This window comes from Anser anser (genome assembly GCF_964211835.1).
Source record: "Anser anser genome assembly, chromosome: 2".
In the NCBI taxonomy this organism is placed as follows: domain Eukaryota; kingdom Metazoa; phylum Chordata; class Aves; order Anseriformes; family Anatidae; genus Anser; species Anser anser.
This window is the reverse complement of record NC_139721.1, coordinates 99,608,704-99,629,769: the sequence shown is the minus strand read 5'-3', so window position 1 is coordinate 99,629,769 and position 21,066 is coordinate 99,608,704. Positions and strand designations below refer to the sequence as shown.

The 21,066-nt window shown below is 37.7% G+C and overlaps 1 protein-coding gene across 4 annotated transcripts in view; it reads left to right on the top strand.

Annotated features, from left to right (window-relative positions):
- AVL9 (AVL9 cell migration associated) overlaps nt 1-21,066 on the top strand; it is a 42,862-nt gene that overhangs the window by 13,943 nt on the left and 7,853 nt on the right. For 3 of the 4 annotated variants that reach the window (XM_083822178.1, XM_083822175.1, XM_083822176.1), the window contains exons 2-13: nt 3,077-3,197; nt 5,479-5,564; nt 7,347-7,418; nt 8,212-8,301; nt 8,669-8,735; nt 9,363-9,403; nt 10,486-10,524; nt 13,762-13,831; nt 14,382-14,923; nt 17,671-17,805; nt 18,550-18,769; nt 20,161-20,278. In XM_083822178.1, the coding sequence (XP_083678304.1) occupies nt 3,077-3,197; nt 5,479-5,564; nt 7,347-7,418; nt 8,212-8,301; nt 8,669-8,735; nt 9,363-9,403; nt 10,486-10,524; nt 13,762-13,831; nt 14,382-14,923; nt 17,671-17,805; nt 18,550-18,769; nt 20,161-20,278 (1,601 nt within the window). The remainder of the gene's footprint in view (nt 1-3,076; nt 3,198-5,478; nt 5,565-7,346; nt 7,419-8,211; nt 8,302-8,668; nt 8,736-9,362; nt 9,404-10,485; nt 10,525-13,761; nt 13,832-14,381; nt 14,924-17,670; nt 17,806-18,549; nt 18,770-20,160; nt 20,279-21,066) is intronic. The other variant, XM_083822177.1, reaches the window with a different exon arrangement.

Below are 21,066 nucleotides of genomic sequence, written 5' to 3'. Positions count from 1 at the left end.
CAGATTGCCTAGTCTTTTTTTTCTTATTCCCCAAACAAGAAAAGATTGTCTATTTGCATCCAAACTGTTAGATACAATACAAACCGCATACAAAAGGTTAATTAACGTAGCAGAATTACAGAAAGATACAAATGTCAATTCCAGAAACTTGATTGTCCTTCAGTTTAGGTTTTTCTTGTATTTTATTTTAGCTTGGTAATCCACAGAAGTTGAAGTATTTTGTGTGGTGCAGTTATTTATTTCTCCACTCAGTCATGACACAGTAGACTGTATTGATTTTTGTTCTGAAATCCGTCATTGGCAGTCTGCATACAGAAGATGACAATTGGAACAGGCAGAAAGCATTGCCATCAAAACCCCTTGACAGGCATAATCAATATTTCTAGCTGTAATGAAGATCCCTGACACTTGGAAGAGTAAGAAATGAGCAGAGATTCGGGTTCATGTTTTATATCGCTTCTTCTGAAGTCTCTGAGGAGTTCAGGTTTTAATACAAATTTTACTTTGAGGAGACTTTTTCAATTTACTTGAAGGGATAAAAGCCTGTAAAATCTTCTCAGGCAATCAACTCAAAAAAATTGTGTATGTATTTGTTCCTATTGAATACGGAGCTTTATTACAAAGACTTTTATTTGCAGGCAAATCTCATAATGCATCTATGTATTGATGCCAACCGGGGAAATCAAGTGCGTGTTTAGGCATATACCTGTAGGTAGATTTAGGTAGAGTTCTGTTGTGTTAATTAAATGAAAAATGAGCTCATCTGTCTTCAGTCCATGAAGGGAGGAAAGAACTGTGAGAAAGGTCCCTTCTGTGGTCCTGTCCCACCCCCACCATAGTTGTTCTTAGGTTTAAAGTGGAAGATGTGAGGAAAAATAATTGTTTTGGTTTTTGTGTAGTCGCTTTAGCTACAAATTCTGTATCAAGCAGTTTACAGGCACAGCCTGAGAAAGAATTTTAGTGAGATTTCAGTTGTTCAAAAATTCAGAAGTGATAGAACTGAATTGTGTGATTTTAATGCAAAAAAAAAAAAAATCATAACCTGAGCTGATGCGGTTCTGTAAATTGAGCCGTAGAAGTCAAGCAAGATGTCTAGATGATAAGGAACAGTTAGGGTGATTTTCATCTGCATTAATTCAGTCATCTGCAAGTTAGACTTCCAAGTCTGAGCCATCTCTCTTTGGAGATGATGGAAAGAAACAGATCAGATGAATCACCCTCTGCAGGTGTCTGTTTTCTTTGTGTGGAGTGCTTAGGAAGGCTGGCTCGGAGTTCTTGCTTTTTGATATGTAGTTAGATGACATGAATCCCACCTGCAGTGACTACTTGTGAAAAAGTTTGACTTAACAGCTTTAAAATGAAACCACTGGGAACTCTGAAGCTGGTAGAAAGAAGTACTCTAGGGGAGTGGATACCATCTTTGCTGTTGGATTGTCCTTTTTCTTCTTACAGCTGTCTGCCTCTGTTTTTTGCACCCTCTCAGCCTCTGCAGCAAGAGGCAGTGCTTCTGCAAGCTGTTAAACTACATAAATGGGATCCCTCCTTAGGAAGGAGGGTACTCTATGTGGGTCCTTTTGGGGAGGGGGAGGAACAGTATGTCATATAAACCATATCTATCGTAACATCTCTGTATAAAATAGACGATTTAAAGGTGCTTAAGTGATCTTAATTATGCTTTGTCTGAGTCTTGTGGTCCTCTCTCACCTATACCCACGTTAATATAGAAATATACATTAAAATGCAGAAGAAGCAGACTGATGTAAAACAAGGTTATCGCTGGTCTCATTAATGCCTGTTCAGTTTGTTGAGTTTGGAACTGTCAGAGCCTGCAGAAATCCCTGCTGCTGGGAGTATCTGATAGCACCTGAGGTGCTGACAGCATACTGCTAGCTAGAACAAAGGGGAGAAAGTAGTTTTTCAGCTAATTTCATACTGTCAAAAGAACACGGGAGCCAGTTGGCAATGATTGTAGAAAGAGTGTCACCATGTGGTAAGGTGAAAAATTTCACTTTTCTTGATTTGTTTCCCATTTCTTCATTACCCGCATCCTATACAGTATTCATAAATCATAAAAAAAATTATCATCCACTGTTAAGATTTTGTGTGCTTGTCTTGCCATGCTTTTTATTTCCTATGAGTTACAAATTTCCATTTATGCATTCTAGAGCTGACTATTTTTTAGCCAAATGTCTTCCAAGAGGAGTTGTATCCCGCATCAGTTTCTTCTGACAATAAATTTGTGCCTCGATTTGTGTTCAGTGATTTAAGAAATGTATATCTGGAAAAAAAGAGTTGTTGAAAGTGGCTAGAAACCCAGAAGCTTACCCGTACGGAAAGGAAATGAAAGAATGATACTGAAGATGCTGATTTTCAGGATCTGTGGCAGACAAATGTTATAGTGCAAGGAATAGAGAATTACTGAGAAAAAGAGGTAAAAGGTAGACAAATGAAAGGTGAAATTGAAAGTCAGGATTTCTTGGAAAGAAAAAAGAGGCACTTGTAGTAAATGCATAGAACTTGCTGCATAATTACAGTCAAGGGCATAAAAATATTTAAAAGCAATGTTTTGCTGTTAGTGTAGTTTCTGAGGTTAATTCAGTATCCACTGGAGTAAAACACAGGCTTGCATGTGGTAGAGCATTGCCTAGCCATGAGCACTTGGGGCGGCGAGAAGCCAGATCGGATCTCGGGAGGTGTGCACCCCAGCAATGACCTCTGCTGGTACCGCAGGTGCAGCCGTGCGCTGCTGGCTGTGTGCAGAGGGGAGAAGGTAGGCAGCTGCTGGGGTGACGTCTTCTACTTGAACATCTGCTCTGTATTTCTCATGAGGAAAAGGTACTGGGCTGGATAGAGAGCTGCGGGAGCCAAATCTGCCCTAGGCCTGTCAGTTAGACTGCATATGAGTCAGTCCAAGGGTGCTTGGAAGGAAGAGAGGAGGAATACTAGTAGGAAGAAAAACTGTTTCATGCCATTTCTAAAGAGAAAAAATGCCAGGCTGAATTACAGAGGCTTGCTTGTTTGGTAACAATAATCTCTTCTCTATTTGCTTCCTATTTTGGTTGGTTGGTTTGTTTAGGTTGAATTCTCCTACCCTCCTCTAATGCCTGGAGAAGGGCACGACAGCCACGGCTTACCAGAGGAATGGAAATACTTGCCATTTCTTGCCTTGCCAGATGGCGCTCACAACTACCAGGAAGGTAAGAAATTTGAGAGGAAGTTGCATGTGCTAAGGCCTCCCACCTGCTTCTACTGCAGGCAAATAAAAATCCAAATATCTGAATAGTTCATCAACTATTCTTTTTGCTATTAGATTTCTTGCACTACTTGTTTAGGCTGCAAAATAATTGATAAATATGATCATTTTTTCACTTTAAATTCTGAAGAAACATAAAATTGTATCTTCTACATCAATAAATCAGTTTAAAGGTTACATATCAGTTGTGTGTAGTCCTAACACAAAACAAGGCTACCAGCTTTCCTTAAAGAAGCTACCTGAGTCAGGAATTAGCTCTTGAGTAAAACCTAATCCAGTTTTGAGCTAAGGGAAGATGGAAATTCTGAAATTCTGCTTTCTAATGTATCTACTCATTATTTATTTTCTTATTTCTGTTAACATTCAGTGATTCTTAGAAGGACCTACAAGCTATTCAATGTCTGTAGCAAGGCATATTTTGAAAACCAGCAAATATAAAATGTAGGATCTTCAGTGTATTTGTCAGCAGAATAGAAAGATAAAACTTTTTTTTCACCATGTAGTTACCAGCAAGGTCACTGCAGGAGTTTTTTTTTTTTTTTTTCCTTTTTTCAGTTTTATTGCATTATTTGTTTATTATTGCATGTATTTGTTTATTTGACAGCAGTTAGTTCATCACTTTGACACTTATTTGCTTGTTGTTTTCATATTTTTTGTGCACAGCAGCAAACAAGGAAGTCACTTAAAACAGCAAAATAACAGACCCTTTAATGTTACTTTTAATATTATTTTTTTTTCAACCTGATGTAGTTAGCTTTCTAATCCTCCAGCTTCCAGAGGCCTTTGAAAGCAGAGGAAGTCATATCAAAAGAATCCCCTTCCCAGCAGCAATAAGAGTACCTCTGACTCTGCACTGGGTCATGATTTTTGTTCTTTTTCTGCATTGCTAAATATGTAATGAGCAGGAGGCTATGTTCAAAACCAGGAAAATTGTATGTAACCTCACTTACCTGTTCCCTCTTTGCTCATCACCATCCAAGCTCAACTTTGGCCAGTTTCATTGTTGCACTAAAAGTTTATCAATATGTGGGTTTTGATAAGGGGAAGAAAAACAGACGTGGCAACAAAATGGTTGTAAAGCCTGGTGTTTTGTAGACAAGGATACACATGAACGTGAAATTGGTAAATCTGATTCAGATGAAGTTCCAGTAAACATAACTGTTAATAACTGTCTCTTCCATTCTGAGTTTTCAACTAACTCCCACTGGCAGTTAAATTTTTGCAATGAGCATGGCGTGGTGCAAGAAATGTGTTAAAGTCTTACTAAAACTCCATGTGATCTCCATAATGGCATTATACTTATTCAAGGGAATATTTTTTCATATATAACCCTTCTTTCCATTGGACTCAATGCATGTGTGATCATTTATTCTGCATTTACTACAGACTGAGTAAAATGTTTTTGTTTTCCTTCAAAAAAGATTTCATTCTACATTTTGAAAGGCAAACAATCATAATGTGTATTTTTATTTAATTATGACTTAGCAACATTTTTTTGGCACTAGAAGCAAGTGTGTGTATATGTGTGTGTGCGTGTATGTATCCCAAGCTGTAACCCTCACTTGTGCCGTATTTTACAGGGATTTTTTTTTTTGTTCATGTCACACTTGCACAGGGGAAACAATTTTTGTGTGAGGCTAGAGTTCACAAATCATTTTTGCTATCATAGTGGTGCTGTACATGAGTATCTACCTTGGTAGGGGTAGGGGTGTCAGCAGCTCTAACCTTTCAGCTGTATATGTCCTCCTTAATTGCAGTGAAGGTAGAAAAAAAAATCAGCTTCCTGATGTCATCACACACCTGCTGTACCACCCAGTCCCACCGGTTCTGTGGGTCTTGTCTTACAGTGCCCTGCCTTTGCTCTTCCATACCGAATTGGGAAAGTAGTATACCTGTTGGTTTCAGTGGTGCATCTGTGCTGTTAATAGCTGCTTCTGAACATTTGTCAGTGGGCTGATAAAGGAGCTTAGGCTAAAGGTGAGGCTGTTGTCAGAATATCCATATTGGCACAGCTGGAGCTTCTTACACAAATTATTGTGCTATCAGGAAACTCTAATTTGGGTGTAGGCATAGCTTTATAGATGACTTTTTCCTTTTTTTTCAAATCTCAGAAAACGCATGTGCCAGTATATTCAGCAATAACCCTTTTATAAATAAGTGATGCTGAGAACAAAGATAATGAGCACTTGTTAGTGACTTATGAAACATTCTTTTCTTTTTCATAGATACCGTGTTTTTCCATTTACCACCAAGATGTGGGGATCAAACTACAGTATATGGTGTCTCTTGCTATAGGCAGATTGAAGCAAAGGTAACTTTCCAATCTGTGAATAATACTACTGAAGTAATAGACTTGAACTACGATTCTGAAATTCAATGGCTCTCATTAACACCAAGATTCAAACTACATGATCAGTTTACTTTAAAAACTATCTGTGAAAATTTACTCAGTAGGTAGCTACAGAACTTGAGAACTATTTATTTCCCTCATGTTATCGGGCATATATTGTGATCTTTTGAAATGTCCAAGACAATTGACCAATATGTTTTGGTTCTTGAGAGAACCAGGTATCAATCCCAAGTAGCAAAATGAAGCTGACAGTCTGTCAGGCTGTCAAGACCAGTTGCCAGGAAGTAAGACTCTTGGGTGGAAGCTGTTTAAATTTCTCCACTGTGTGACTGCAAAGAATTTTGGAGTATTTATTGGGTTCTGGCCATGCAAATGTAGTGATGTTTCTCTTCACCTATTTCCTTTGCCAAAAGTATGCTTGCAGACTGGACCAGAATCTTGCCATTCATTTTATGCAGCTATGTAGCTGCTTACTGATACTGAACTTTTAGCAGGAAGCTGGAAAAACTGGTAAGAGAGCTACAGTGTATATCTGATCACACTTTGGGGAAAGATGTGTTTGATCTACTGGAGTGTACCCAAATTTTCAAAAGAAGCAGCAGTAGTATTACCTATGTAATTACAATTGTGTTACTACAGTTTTTTTTAAAACAACAGCAAAACCACTCCTTTTCCAGTGAGATGCTAAGAATCTGGAATGCTGTGTGGCTTTGAGCGCTGAAAGTGTCTTGCATTCAGAAGATGCAAATTTTGTACTCTTTGTCTCAAGTGCACCTTGATTACATTTGAAGTTTCTCTTTATGCTGTAGGAGACATCTTCCACGTGCAGATTTTAGCTCTGTTTCTTTTGACCATAATCCATGTTGATTTTAGTTCACTCACTATCTTTACAGCCAGTCCTCACTGTATTCTGTGATTGAAGTCTTGCTCTATTTAACTATACAATTATTTTAACTTGGCTTTTTTGTGTTCTTGATTGCAGTTTATACTGTTTGCTAACCAATTTAGATAAAATAGATTTTTAAATTGAACTCTTTGGAACAAGTAGAATATAAAATAATGTGTGTTTCATATAGCAACTCCAGCGCTCTTCCCATCTGGCTTTTTGATGCGTGGGCTGCAGTCTGCACACTTGCTGTTTTATGCAGTTGAGTGAATCACTTGGCTGTATTTCTGCCCTCACCCTTTATAGTTGTGCTGTTGAGTAGTAGGACCATTTGGTCTGGCTGAGAATGGAGTTTGTTCTACCTCTTTTATTTTATGGATGGCTCAAAGAAAATTACTGAGTGTAAAGCAAACTGCTCCCAGGCCTGACTGACAGACTTTTCAGCCTGATCCATTTTCACTGATAATATTAGAGAAGAGTAAGTGGTGTGTTGTGGCTTCTTCTTTTCTGTTACATAACCTTGAGTTTAAAATGCCATTGCCTTTTCCAGGGCTACTGCTGGGCTATTCCAGGGCTGTTTATTTAGTGTCTTTTAAGCAGTCCTCTGCCTGTCATCACAGCTGTGTTTGCATCTGTGCTGTGTGCACAGTGGGATGAGATCACAACTCTGACAAGTCAGTGCTTTGACCATTTGTATTAGGTAAAGACACTGTTACATCATTCGGATATTCCTCCGCTGAAGGCAGTCAGTTTTAGGATTTTGTTTAAAAAAGGGGCTATATGGCAACTAGACCTGTAAAAGAGTTGTTCTTGAAGTTGTGTGGGGGTAATAATACTGTAATACTTCTATTTCTTAGGCATTAAAAGTACGGCAAGCAGACATCACCCGAGAAACAGTGCAGAAAAGTGTCTGTGTTCTCAGTCAGCTGGTAAGAATGTTTGTTTAACTCTCAAAACACTTCTAAATACCATAGTAAAATCGTTTGGTTCCCATATTCTTGTTTGGAACTTCCAGCTCTAAACATACAATTTTTTAAATCATTGCAGAGGGTAACAAAATGGTGAAGTAAAATTTAATCAGAAGGCTTTGGCATTTGGATGAGCTGCCTTGAATTGGTACCTCCTTGTAAGAGAAATTGTAAAAGTGTCTGCCTGTTGTCAGGGACTGGGATATCTATTTGCACTCCTGCTGATTCTTAGGTGCTACTAATTCTTCCTTTCATATGTATATTTATATATATGATATCAGGGTTAGATCATTATTATAACTGAAGGGGGTGGCTATTGACAACTGTGAAAGATAGTCACAGATATACTTTTGTTTTGAGGGGCCACCTTGTACTTCTACTTAGCAAAAGCTACCACTCTCCAGGCAGGGAATAAAAGTTCTTTCTGCACTTAGAGCTGAAGAAAAAGCTACTATTACAGCTGCATGAGCAATATATAAAGCAGGAAAATACCTTTCCAGAAATAAGCTCAGTGATGGTATAGTATGTGCAAATGGAAAGAAAATAGTTACTTAAAATGAGCACAGGAGAAAGATGTTGCAAAGTAGTAACTAAGGAGTTGGATCCTTCCATTCCCGCCCCCCCCCCCCCCCCCCGTGAACTGTGTGTAGTAGTTAGTTGACTATATTGCAGGATGCGAATGGGAGAAAACTTAAGTTCTAAACAAGTGGACTACATTTTCTTTTCACTTGCTTTTGTTTGTTTTCCTTTCAAGCCTTTGTATGGGTTACTTCAGGCAAAGCTGCAGCTCATCACCCATGCGTATTTTGAGGAGAAAGACTTCTCGCAAATTTCAATTCTAAAGGTAACTTAAGTACTGCCCATGTAGAGCAAGGCCTTCAGTATATGGCTAAAGACTTCAGCATTTTGAACTAGTGGTTTGCTCAGATATTCTGTTTTCATAGGTTATTTGGCTATTCAGCTCCTGTAATAAATTACGGGAACTACATGACCCTCAACTTTCTGATTTGTATTGAAGTACAAGAACAAGCATGATAGTCAGCCTGTATCTCCATTGACTCCATTAATAATACTTGACGTTCTTTCTGGAATAAAACATTGAAATCTTTGAATAATTTTTTTTTTTTATTCTGGATTTTGTGCCTGAATGACTAATGACTTCCATTGTTTTTGTTTGGTTGGTTGGTTGGCTTCTGTTTTAACTTTTCCAGGAACTTTATGATCATATGAATAGTTCCTTGGGAGGGACTTCACTAGAAGGGTCACAAGTTTATCTTGGTAAGTGATTTTCCTGTACAAGTAGCAGAGATAATGTTACCCTAATCAACATATTCCCTTCCTGAGCTAATTTGCTTATGTGCATTAACAGATTAAGCACAAAGGTCAGTGTGCCTGCACAGTATTCTGTTATGCTTTTCTTTATTAATGGATTTAAATAAATGTCAAATAAAGGCAGTTCTGCTTTCATAATGGACGTTAGTTGTGAGTTGTGTCTTGACCTGACAGTCTGACAAGTGACTGCTCATGTGCTTTTGAGAAACAGTACTTAATTTTTTTAGATGATGTTTTGGAGTACTTGACGTTTTGTCTACCTGTTATTTGGGAAATCTTCCATTTGATTCTGACTCTTACCTGTGTTTGCTGAATGTACAATGTAGGATTTACTTCAATGTTTCTGTAACACTGCATTGCAGCCAACAGTAGCAACTCATTGTGACTGTTCATTTTGTTACTGTTCCTGCACAAAAGAGAGAATGTGGTATGAGTTCTGCTATTAAATAACCACATTCATGTAGAATGCATAATGAGTGTATCCTCTCCCCCCACAAAATGGTGACAAAAAGTAAAGTTAATATCTTTACTAGCCATTGAACTGGAATAATTGCTGTCTCTTTGGTATCCCAGGTCTGTCTCCTCGGGATCTTGTTCTTCATTTTAGACACAAGGTAGGCTTTCTCTGCTAGATTTATAAAACAGAGCACTTATTTTGAGAGTAAAATGCTTTGTGACGGTATGAAAAGTAAACATGTCTAGACATACCTGAGCTAGAAGTAAGAAGATTGTTCCCTAAGTATTTCTGCTTACAGCCTCCTGATTTTCCTTCCCCTTCCACCTACAGACATTCAGTAAGTTCCAGACTGAGAAATTTTGTCTGTCTTCTGTATTTCCTGGAGAGTTTTAGGTTTCTGTTACACTTCTTTAGTTCCGTCCCAAAGTGGTATCTCAATTATGGTCTTGTTTCTATTTCCTGTTCCTTGTCGAATGAATGTGATGGAAGAATACTGCTAAAGTCATTGCAGACACTTGGAGCGTTTTTCCTGTTACCGTGTAATTTTTGCAGCTCTTGGCACCATACAACCTGAAAGTAATTGAACCCCTCTTTTTTGATAATGACTGTGGAAATGGACTGTTTGTATACTGTAGCTAAGTTACAAATAGCATTTAAAATCTTTAACTGAGAAGCATCAAGGAAACAAACATGAGATTCTGGATTTAGTGGTTTATTTGTGCATTCTTAGTAGACTCTTGTTTCTCTTCAGATGTCTTCCAGTCATGCCCCAAAATTGCCTTTTTTTTTTTTCTTTGGGTATAAAAAACCTAGACAGCCACCTCTGATCTAGATGTCTTGTCTGTAGATGTCTAAAATTAGGTAAGGTGAATGCTATTCTTGGTATTTGGCCCAATTAATTGCTGTGATTCTGTGAAGTAACTCTTCTGTGTTTATGCGATTTACTGCTCTTTACAATTCTGGAATGATACAACATGTTCTTTATTTATAAATCACCTTATATAATTCAAATTACAATTCCTGTCTGCGCAGTCTTTCATTTGTGCTTCTCAAATGCCATTTTAAAGAGTGCTCAGGTGGAGAAAAACAGTGTTCCGATACCCATTGACTGGTCAGATGTATCTGATCATTTGACAGGAAGTGAATAACACGAAATTTTGAATAAGATTAAGCTTGCACAGTAATTTTGGTAAATGGTACAGCTTCGTTTACCATGTTTTTCCTTTGTTTTTTTTTCAGGTCTTGATCCTTTTTAAATTGATTCTTCTAGAGAAAAAGGTATCATTTTTATCTGAAGCAGATAGTTGAAATGGAAATGTAGTTGAAATATCTTTTATATTAAGATATGTGGAACATACCAGTGAAAAATAAAGTTAAATTAAAATAAAGTATCTGGAGTTGTATCAGCAATTTTGCATACATGAGTAAATTAGGAAAATATGTTCAAAGTAACTGTTGTGTGTTGATGTATAAATTTGCCTCTGCTACTGTTATATCCATACTCTATTAATAGCTGTGAAGTAAAATATTAAATGTGAGCAGAGTAACTTAACATATTATAAAAGGTAAGAAGGGAAGCACATAGTGTAAATAGGTATTTATGTGAAAGAGCAGATGGAAATGTTGAGACCTAAAAAGGAGCAAACAGCTTTACAGATTTTGCTAAGTAGAATTTTTGATTCAGGCTTTAAATAGGCATACCAAAAGAAACTGGTGCAAGGAATGTCTTTCAAACCTGAATTGCACAGACAGCTGGAGGAGACAATGTGAGAAGTCATTTTTGTCAAGTCATGCTGAGTAAAGTCAGAGCATATATTGCTATAAACTGTTGAATTCTGCACTCAGTGTTTTCTTTGGGGTATCTTGCTGTCTCAGAAACAATGCCACTTTAGCAAGTTAAGTGGAATCTACAAAATGTACAAGCAGATCTGAAATAGTACACACATTTGTTTTCTTGTCTCAGGGTATTAACAGAAGAAGAACTTTCAGTGATATGAACATGTATCAACTCCCAGACATATTTATATTTATGAAGACTTTTTTTGTCTTGTGCTTTAAATTTTACTTTCAGTTCTCCAAATTTCACTTTTTTTCCAGTGAACCCACTGAAGAAACCCAGCTTCTCTATTGATCTGTTTAAAAGCTTAAGCTGTCATTTCATCGTGACAGTTCAGAACTTGGGCTTACATAAACAAAATACTGAGCTACAATTTTCTGATTTGAAATTCAATTCTACAGAGCTATTTTCTGAAGCTTAAGCAACAAGTCATAAATGCACAGAAGGAGCAGAGAAGGGAGGCTTTCCCAAGCATGTTCATGTGACTCAAACGTGAAATTGTTTTGAAAATAAGTGGATACTTATTGAATAAACCTGTGAGATTTTTTGTGGGGGTTGTTTTTTTTTCTTTCATCCCAAAGCTCCAACAGCAAGACAACACTTCCAAGTTCAAAACGAAGAGTTTGGGTTTTCTGGTGCTGCCTGTTTTTGGCAGACGTTAAGATTCAAGAATAGCTGTGGAAATCTGTATGTTCAAAGACCTTAAATATAATACGCAAGAAGCCACAAGTAATCAAGTAATGCCAATTTTCCTTGAGCTGAAAAACACCTCACTGCCACAGACTGATTTTCTTTAATCCCTAGCAATTTGGTTGATGCTTTTCCACAGACTAAAGGGATTTTATTTTTTCACCTCTCAGCTGTTATTAGGCTGGAAGACTACTTCCAGGTGATCGTTTGATTTTTCTGCTGCCAGGACCACACAGTTTGCTGATGTAAATGTTGTAGGCCATATAATGTAGGAGGAGTAACAAAGCGTGCACCCATACAGATGGAAAGATGGCAGAGGGACTACTTGGTGGAACAAATACAAAAAAGTGCTTGGCGTAACTAAGCAGTCCACCCGAACTAAAAGCTAAATTTTGAATAGATTTCTTGAAAACAAAGTACTTCTTTATAGACTTAGCAAAACTTACTTTTAAGCCTACAGAAATAACTAGGAATACATGGTATGTGAGAATCTAAAACTGGAAGAGGTATTGTGGGGGTCCTGTTCCCCGCTATTGCATCCCGTATTTTTCATACTGACCAGTATCTTAAAAGAAGTTAGAGTTCATTCCTACTGGTATCAGCAGAAATTCTTTTCTCAGCTGATCTGCTTGTTCTTCGCATCATGCTTTTTTCTGTGGTTATTGGAATTTGAGTTCACCTATCTTGAACACGGGGGGGGGGGGGGGGGGGGGGGGGGGGGGGGGGTGGAGAGGGATGATTGTACAGGGTAATACACACAGACTGTTTCCAGCTGAGGAACCATTAACACTATTTAGTATGTGTTTAGGACTGCATAGGTCTTTTAATTTGTTCCATCAAATTAGCAGCTCGTAGATGTGCAAGTGGATCTTAAGTTACTCATCGGTCACTTCTAAAGCGACTTCTGAGCTTACAGCAGAAGTCTTTTTTTAATGCTAAGTCCACGAACTTGCACTTTTAATTTCATTATGCACCTATAAAACTGGCCTGCAAAGTCATGAAGTTGTCTGTGATAATCCTGTATTCCTTTGCATTGTTGATTCTTTCTAATTCTTATTTGTTTACTTCTATTGTTCTCCTTTTTCACAGAAGGTGTAAAAATGCCATTATTAAACAAGACCCGTTTCTTTATTCTTCCTGGTTTTTTTTTTTGTTCCTCCCTTCCTCTGAAGGTCTTTCTTGGAGGAACTTCAGTAGTAACATTCAGTCAGCCTTCTGTTTCTTCTTTCACTGCTAGCCTTTTACATCCCCCATTTGAATTCTTAACTAATTTACTATTACTAGTCTCTGTAATTTAATTAAGGAGATTGATACTACCTTCAGTAAAGCACTTAAGGCATAACATGGAAAAACAATCATGTTTTCTGTTTCCATAAACTCATTTTTTTTATCATAGGAAAATATCTCTAATAATGCGTGCTGCATTTATCCTGCTTTTTGCTTATCTGTGTATCTTTAATATATTTTCTTAGAAGGGATTTTTTTTCCTGTGTAGATTTTTGTCAGAATTCTGGAATGGAGATTATTTGGTCTCTTTGATTTATAACAGAGACACTTTAATGTACTACAAATTAACAACAACTGATGCAGAGTGCTGGAAATAACTTCTTGTCAGTTGTTTAATTGGATTTTTTTCTAAAATTGATCCAATCAGCATGCTGGATCCAAAAAAGCAGTCAAAAAAAATCTTGACTGAATGACTAATGATATATATTATGCACACAGGCACATATATATAACATGTATTTTATAATATAGAAATACACACTATACATATTTAAATATTTAATTTGAACAGTTGTGAGAGCTTTTGTGGGTAAGCAGACTTCCTTTTTAAAATAAATAAATTCCTTGACTAGTTTGCAGGTGTTCTTTGTCATACTTAAGTGTAACTTTTTATTTTTTATTTCTTTTTTTATTTTCCTCCCTACTTCCCTTCTCCTCTCTTGCCCTCTTCTCCTGTTTTTTCCTTCTTCTTTCCTTCCCAGGTGCTGTTTTATATTTCTCCAGTAAATAGATTGGTGGGAGCTCTGATGACGGTCTTGTCACTATTTCCTGGTAAGAAGAGAAATTTGGACTTCTCAGTTACTACCAGAAACCATATTAAAAAGTTGCCTGTACTGTTTCACGTGGGAAACAACTTATGCAACAATAGTTACATTGATATATTGACTGAAAAATGTCTTAACTTGTATGCGTGTGCATGTATTGTGGGCATATATCCTAACATTATATGCACTCTATGGGTTACCTATTAGAGCCACTGGATCTTCTGTACTGCCTGTAGGTAACATAAACGGCACTCTGAATTAGTCAAACGTTCCTGCAAGTTCCTTAAAAATCAAATATTCCTTCTGCATGTGCTTCTGAAAACAAAACAGACAAACCCTTAACCTTACTAATTCTTAACTTGTAACCAGTCTCCTCAAAGCAAAAAGTTGGGGTTGCTTCTTTTGGGGAGAGAGGTTGGTTGGTTGTTTTTTCAAGTGCTGTTGTAAAATACATTATTTCCACTGTGTACACAAGGGCACTTTCTTCATTTTCTTTAACAAAAATTATTTAAGTTTATATTGAGATGCTAATTTCCATGGGTCCTGTCACTTTCCAGGTATGATTGAACATGGTCTTACTGACTGCTCACACTACAGACCAAGAAAGAGCATATCGGAGGATGCTGTCTTGCAAGAAATTACACCACGGTTAGATGACTCTGTATCTGCTGCTGATACTTCAAATACAAACTTGGGAATGGGGAAGGGAGGCAGGAAGATGGCAGGAAACCATTCGCTGGGAGGTCAGAACACAAACGTGCCTTTCTCCCAGTCAGAGAAGATTTGCAACGGAGCTCAGTCCTCCAATGGTACTGTGCAGCACTTGAAAGTTCCTTCCCGCACTTCTCCAGAGTCCTCTGAAAGTGAATGGGAGACCTTAGATCCCAGCATTTTAGAGGAGTCTAATATGAAAGAAGGAGTACGTGAAAACGCAGCATCAGAACAGGCTGAAAATCTCCCAAGTGAATGCAGGAGTTCAGAAACCCTTCCAATCACTGTGCAGCCCCAGGCAAATACAGGACACGCAGTGCTTGTTCCAGGACTGGTATCTGGGTTGGAAGAGGACCAGTATGGTATGCCGTTGGCTATTTTTACAAAGGTAAACAGGTTGTTTATAATACCAGGTAACTCATAAAGACTTCTGTTTTTCAGAAGTGGCTAATAATTTTAGTTACCCAGCTCCAAATGGACAGTAGGGTACTACAAAACACGTAAGTAAGTCTCTGACAAGTGACTGCGTGTTCATAGGCAGGTGGAAAGAGCTCTTGTGTGTCTGAGGGGTGTGCACACGCACATACATTCCCCTTTCATACATGCACTTCTGTACTGTTTGCAGTTCTGCGTGATGGTAACCTCTAGACCCAGCATGGTTAATGAACGGTATCTATGAGTAACCACTGTTTTCTTTTACTCTGAAGAATTGTTGATCTAATCTGTATGGGTCAAGATCAGAGTACTTAAGTATTTAGATACCTTAATCCAAACTAAGTTTCTGAAAGCTATCTTAGCTCCCTCCTAAGCCTGTTTTCCTTCTCTTATGTATATATATATTTCCCCCCCTTCCTTATATAACACTACCTGGTTGTCTGTGGCTCTCCCCATGCACAGTGCTGAGCTGCTCAGCTTCAAGCTTTCACTAAAAAATGCCTAACTGAACTCCAGGTATCCCAGAGTTCCTGTACAGGCTTTGATGGGCATTGTTCAATAACAAGCAATACATCTACCAGAGCTGGTTCTCTGTATAAAATGGAGAAAATGCCTCCCTTTTAAAAATAGCTTTGTCAGTGAAAGAAGTGATACGATACCTTTTTGTTGTTGTGTGTTGTTTTTTTTTTAATGTAATAACCCTTTAGGTGAGCACTTGCCCAGAAAGCAGAAGATTCAGATCTATTTCCTGAAGGTTATGAGGTTCAAAGTGGCATTTCTTCCTTTGTAGACACTTGTGTTTTCTTGCAGAATGTTGTATTTGACAATGATATTTGAGCTTCTTGGAATACCTTTCATTGGAAAGAGTACACTAAGTGGGTCCAAGTGAGCAGCTCAAATGTCATCTTCCCTGTCACTGTTAGAAATAGTTTTTCAGCACTGATGTAGAGTCTGGTGTTTGTCTTTATGGTCTGTCTAATCAAAAGAATAGCCTGTAATTTGTATTTAATTTAGGTCTGTTGAAGAACAAGATTGAAAGCAAGAATCAAATCATTGATAAGGAGGCCTAAGTGTGCAAACTTAATTTGCCACCAAGCTCATGAAATGGAAAAGTAAATGACCTTAAAGAAGTTGGCGGTTTCTACGTGTTCACCTTCTATTTCACAGAGGCACTTTTCATCTGAATACATTCAGTGTAATTAAACAGAAATGGCTCTACATCTCAAAATTACCAGAAAAATATGATTATAAGTTTAACCACTTACTGGAAAGCTTGAATCTCTTTTGGAGCTCTCATCTCTGGGTTGTTTTATGCCATGCCATGGAAAGACTAACAAATTTGAATAGGAGGAAACTTTGCCAGATGATAAAATAATGTATCCAAATGCATCAGAGCATAGGGAAAAATAGGTTGTGATACTTGTTTCTTTACTAGCAGTTCTGTAAGAACTAAAACTCGCTTCAATTGTATTCTTTAAAAAAATAAATTGAACAAGGGCACAGAAATAAACATTGTTATATTTACAGAGAAATTGGACTTTTGGGAACTGATGCTTGATCTTTAAAATAGTGAAGTTTCCAACACTTTGCTACTTACATATACAACAGTTAGACCTTCCTTTACCAGCATGGGCTATATTTTTCTGATTTTTTTTTTCTGTTTTAGGTTGGTGATTCCATCTCAAAGCACTGTTGTTCCTTTGACACAGGCTGTTTTTGCTTTCAGCCGATAAGTGCTTGTCATCTGGAAAGCCATCCCTGTGTTCAATATGGCAAAAGGGAATAGTGCTCCTTTCTTCCATATGTTTCCAATTACTACGCACTGTGTGATAAAGTACATGTGCTCTTTGTTTCTTTCCAGTATGCCGTTAGCTTTTCTGGGCTTCTGCTAGTGAATAAACTGTGGTGTGCTTTATGCAAATGAACAGCTGGAATTAGGCTTGAGTATTAGTCCTAGAGTTATGGTGTTCCTATATTTAAAACTAAAATTAAAATAACTACAGCTGTTTCTCAGTGCTCTTCGAATATCTTACCTCAAAGCCTTATGACACTTCTTTCAAAATGTGTTGTGTTGTTTGTGTTTTTTTTTTATTGGAGTGTGGGATGCTAGATTAATGTAAGCATGGAGTGTTTGAGGAGCACAGTGCGTTGCTTTCTATATTATTCTCTTTTAAAGCCTGCATATGCTCATCAAAAAGTGATTGTTATCTCTAGAACTTGGAAATGTCCATCTATCAAATGTGGATATCAGTCCTGTATTTTTCTAGCTCTCCTGCATTGTAGACTTGAGGCATGTCAAAAGAGCTCATGGTGTGCAAATGGAGAGATGCATCTTCATCTCTGCTGACTTCCTGTCTCTGAACTGCCCTGAGAACTCATTATTGATGCATATTACTTATTCTGTTACCTTGTAAACACTGGATTCTTGTCAATTCACCTTGTATTTCAGTCCTGAGACTGGAAGGCAACACAACCTCTTGGAACTCCCAATTTATGTAGAATTTGGTTCCTTTACTTTGCGGATAAAATACAGCAAAACAACAGATAACTGCAGCTGAAATTGTAGTAACCAGTGTTGTTCATTCCGGGTGAAATGTGCTAACTTTTGTTAGGGACATAACTCTGAATAAAGACTTTTTTTTTTTTTTTTTAGAGGAGAGGGGGCTTTTGTTAATCCTCTAAATATCTCTGTTGCTTTAGGGATACCTTTGCTTGCCATACATGGCACTGCAGCAACATCATCTCCTGTCGGATGTAACAGTCCGCGGCTTTGTTGCAGGAGCCACCAATGTCCTGTTCCGTCAGCAAAAGCACCTGAGCGACGCAATTGTGGAAGTATGATCTTTGCATTTGAACTTCGTGAACTGGAAGGGAGGGAAAAAAGAGGTTGCATTTTGAATGTATAGTTTTGGGTTCATGTCTGAATTTTTGAATTACTTCTCTATGAAATAAATTCTTAAATGCTGAAGGGTATTCCGTTTGTATCAGTTTTTGGGGTAGGACAGAACTTTAAGCTGTAATTAAGGTGTAATTTTACTTTTCATGTCACAGGCTTTTTCATCTTTTTCGTGGCTTTGGATTAAGCTCTTCAAAAATGAGTGCTCTGAGCTGAGAAACATACAGTTAGAGAATAAAACGTGTTAATGATGATTTCCTCTTGATATAATTGACATGTTAAAAACAGTATCTCAGAAAGCAATATGTCTGTTCTAGTAAGTGTATACAACTATACAATCAGCCTAGGATAGCTACATATTGATAGTGAACTTCATAAATTGAAGTGAAAATCCAAAAGAGCCTCTAAGAAAACACGTGAACACCAATTTTCTCTTGCCAAATCCTTTCAAATGAGCAGCTTTTAACTCTGCCTGGTTGATGATGAGGTTCTGGTTGTGTCAGAGCAGTAGCTGACAGTGAGAACTTTTCACTCAGGATTTCTTTGGTCATTTGTTTCTTCTTGATATTTGTTGAGACTGTTGCATTCTGATTTAGGTAGCTGCTTGTCAGTAGCAGTATGTAGTAGTATGTTTGAGCAGTTTTATTTAGATAAATTTTTACCCTTGGAATTATTTCATACAGATAGAAGATGCTCATGTACAAATCCACGATCCAGAACTCCGTAAGATCCTGAACCCTACAACCGCTGACCTAAGATTTGCAGATTACTTGGTGAAGCATGTAACTGAGAACAGAGATGATGTTTTCCTTGATGGCACTGGATGGGAAGGAGGAGATGAGTGGATCAGGGCTCAGTTCAGTGCTTACCTTCACGCGCTGCTTGCTGCTGTGCTGCAACCAGGTAGAACAGATACCCTAGACAAGACCTTGTCTAGGAATTGAGATGAGGGTGGGTGTAAAAAAGTATTTGTTCTGTTTCATTACATGTGTGGCCTGTCATTGGATCTCCCTCTGCCTAAAGTTTCATTTTGTGCTACTTTTTTTTGGTTGTCCTTTTCTGTCTTTGTTATTCCTTGACAAGCTTATTACTCATTCTTCACAGCCTTACAGACCCGTTTCTTCTCTGTTTCTCCTTGATTTAATTAAGCTTTCATTATAAGTAGAAGTTCCTGAAACCCTGTATATGATGAAACTTTTACAAACTTGGGTGTCCTACAGAGTTGTTTGAGACCTGAAATTCAGTTTGGGGAACTAATTGGATTCAAGGAGGCATGAAGTTAAGTGGCTCTTTTTGGGAGGTTTTACTACTGTGTCTCATCTCTTTTCCATTCCTGCTATGGTCTTTAGAAGGGATTCACTTAACTGTCAGCTAGGGATTTTACCAGCTTGTGTTTCCTGGAGCTCAACATTTTTTGCCTTAACTCAGAGGGAATACTCTGTGTTGCAGCCTTTCGTGCATGAATGCAGCCAAAAGAATCAGTGGCTTATTTGTGGAAGTTTGCCAACCACTAACCCTCTTGACTTCATACTCTTCATGATTATTCTCCTTTCACACCAGTAAAGTAACTCAGTTTCTGTTCTGTGGTGTTTCTGAGAAGCAATGAGATCAAAAATGTGATTTTATAGTCTCAAAGGTGAAAAGTTCTTTGTCTGACAACATTAATATTTTAAGATGATTAATAGTTTGATAATGGAATGTCAGGCTTTTCATGAAATTCATACTACTTCACTGTCTGGTTCTAAAATGATTTCCCACAATCTTCTGTATTTTAAAGGGGTTGTTATGATAAGTTGATTCCACAGTAGCTCATACTGTGGTTTTGGAGTGGATTTGAAATTTACTGTATTTGAATGAGCATTAACATAGTACAGCAAATCCTAATGTATCTGACCAAAATCAATGTAAATGATGTTTTTGTTCTCAGTTACCGCGTGGCCTTTCTCTGCCCTTTCTGTCTTTGCCCAGAGAACAAGTCAAGAGGTCTATGTTTGTGTGACTTTCTTTTTCCAGTTGAGCTCTTCACTTAGAACTTTACAAGTTAATTAAGAAGAAACAAAACCAAGCTTTTCTCATTTTTAAGTGTTTCGTTTTGTCTTGGCTTTTTGTATTTGGGACACTTGAAAATAATAAAACATTTTTTGAAATGTTAGGTTCTTTGTACTAATATTGACTTGTCTTTGATTTGATGAGAGTCTGGAAAATTCCAGTTTTTCTTTAAAATGCAGTCATTTTTCTTCTATTATACCTGTAGTGAATTGCTACAAGTTCACATCTGTATTTTAATTTCTCAGACAATGAGAAGACTTTGTCAGACTTTGGAACACCATTTGTAGTAGCCTGGAAGAATACTCACAACTACAGAGTATGGAATAGCAATAAGCATCCAGCTCTTGCAGAAGTAAATTCTAGGTAAGGAACTGATTTTTAGGATTTAACATGGAACGTTCCAGTTATGAGCAGCTACGTACACATCATTCTGTAGGATTAGTGCCCCTCTTGCTCCTATTATAAAGCCTTGAGGGTGAAAACTTAGGATCCCATGCAGTAAAACTCTGAGCACAGAAATATTCTTCACTGAATATTTCTGTTCTTCAATACCTTACTCTAATTCTGGGATATAATTTTATGAAGAAAACTACATCCAGAGTCAGAACTGAAACTTGAACAAGTCAATTGATGGCTGTCCTGAGCTGTAGAGAGTTTGTTATTCCTCCGAATTGCCCTCAGATGGTTTTCCTTTCCATTAGTTGCTTCCAGGTATACAAGGAATAGCCATGTCCAGGAATGGAGGGGAGCTGGCTGAGTTAATGCTGCATCTGCTGTAGTTTAGGTGGTTTTAAGTGCATTTCTATTCCAAGATTAGATGATGCCGGGCTTGTTAACACTATAGGCTGTGTATGTGTTTTGTTTAGCACCCGTTTGTACTGTACTGCAGGGAGTTTTGCTAGCTTTTGTTCTTGCTTTGGCAGCTGCTGTTGTTTGAAGACTGTTGTTCTTCAGACTTACAAAGCTCTTTTGGTCTACTTAAGGGTTTCTGGTTTGTTTTCTTTGCATGCTTTTTCTTGCTAGGAGAAGGTGTCTCTGCCTTAGTGTGAAGAGAAGGTTCTTAATATCTAATATGTAAATAGAAGGCACCTTACATGTTAGTTTATAAGAAACCTGAGACCAAGTAGTCAGTATGACCTAGCTTTCTATGA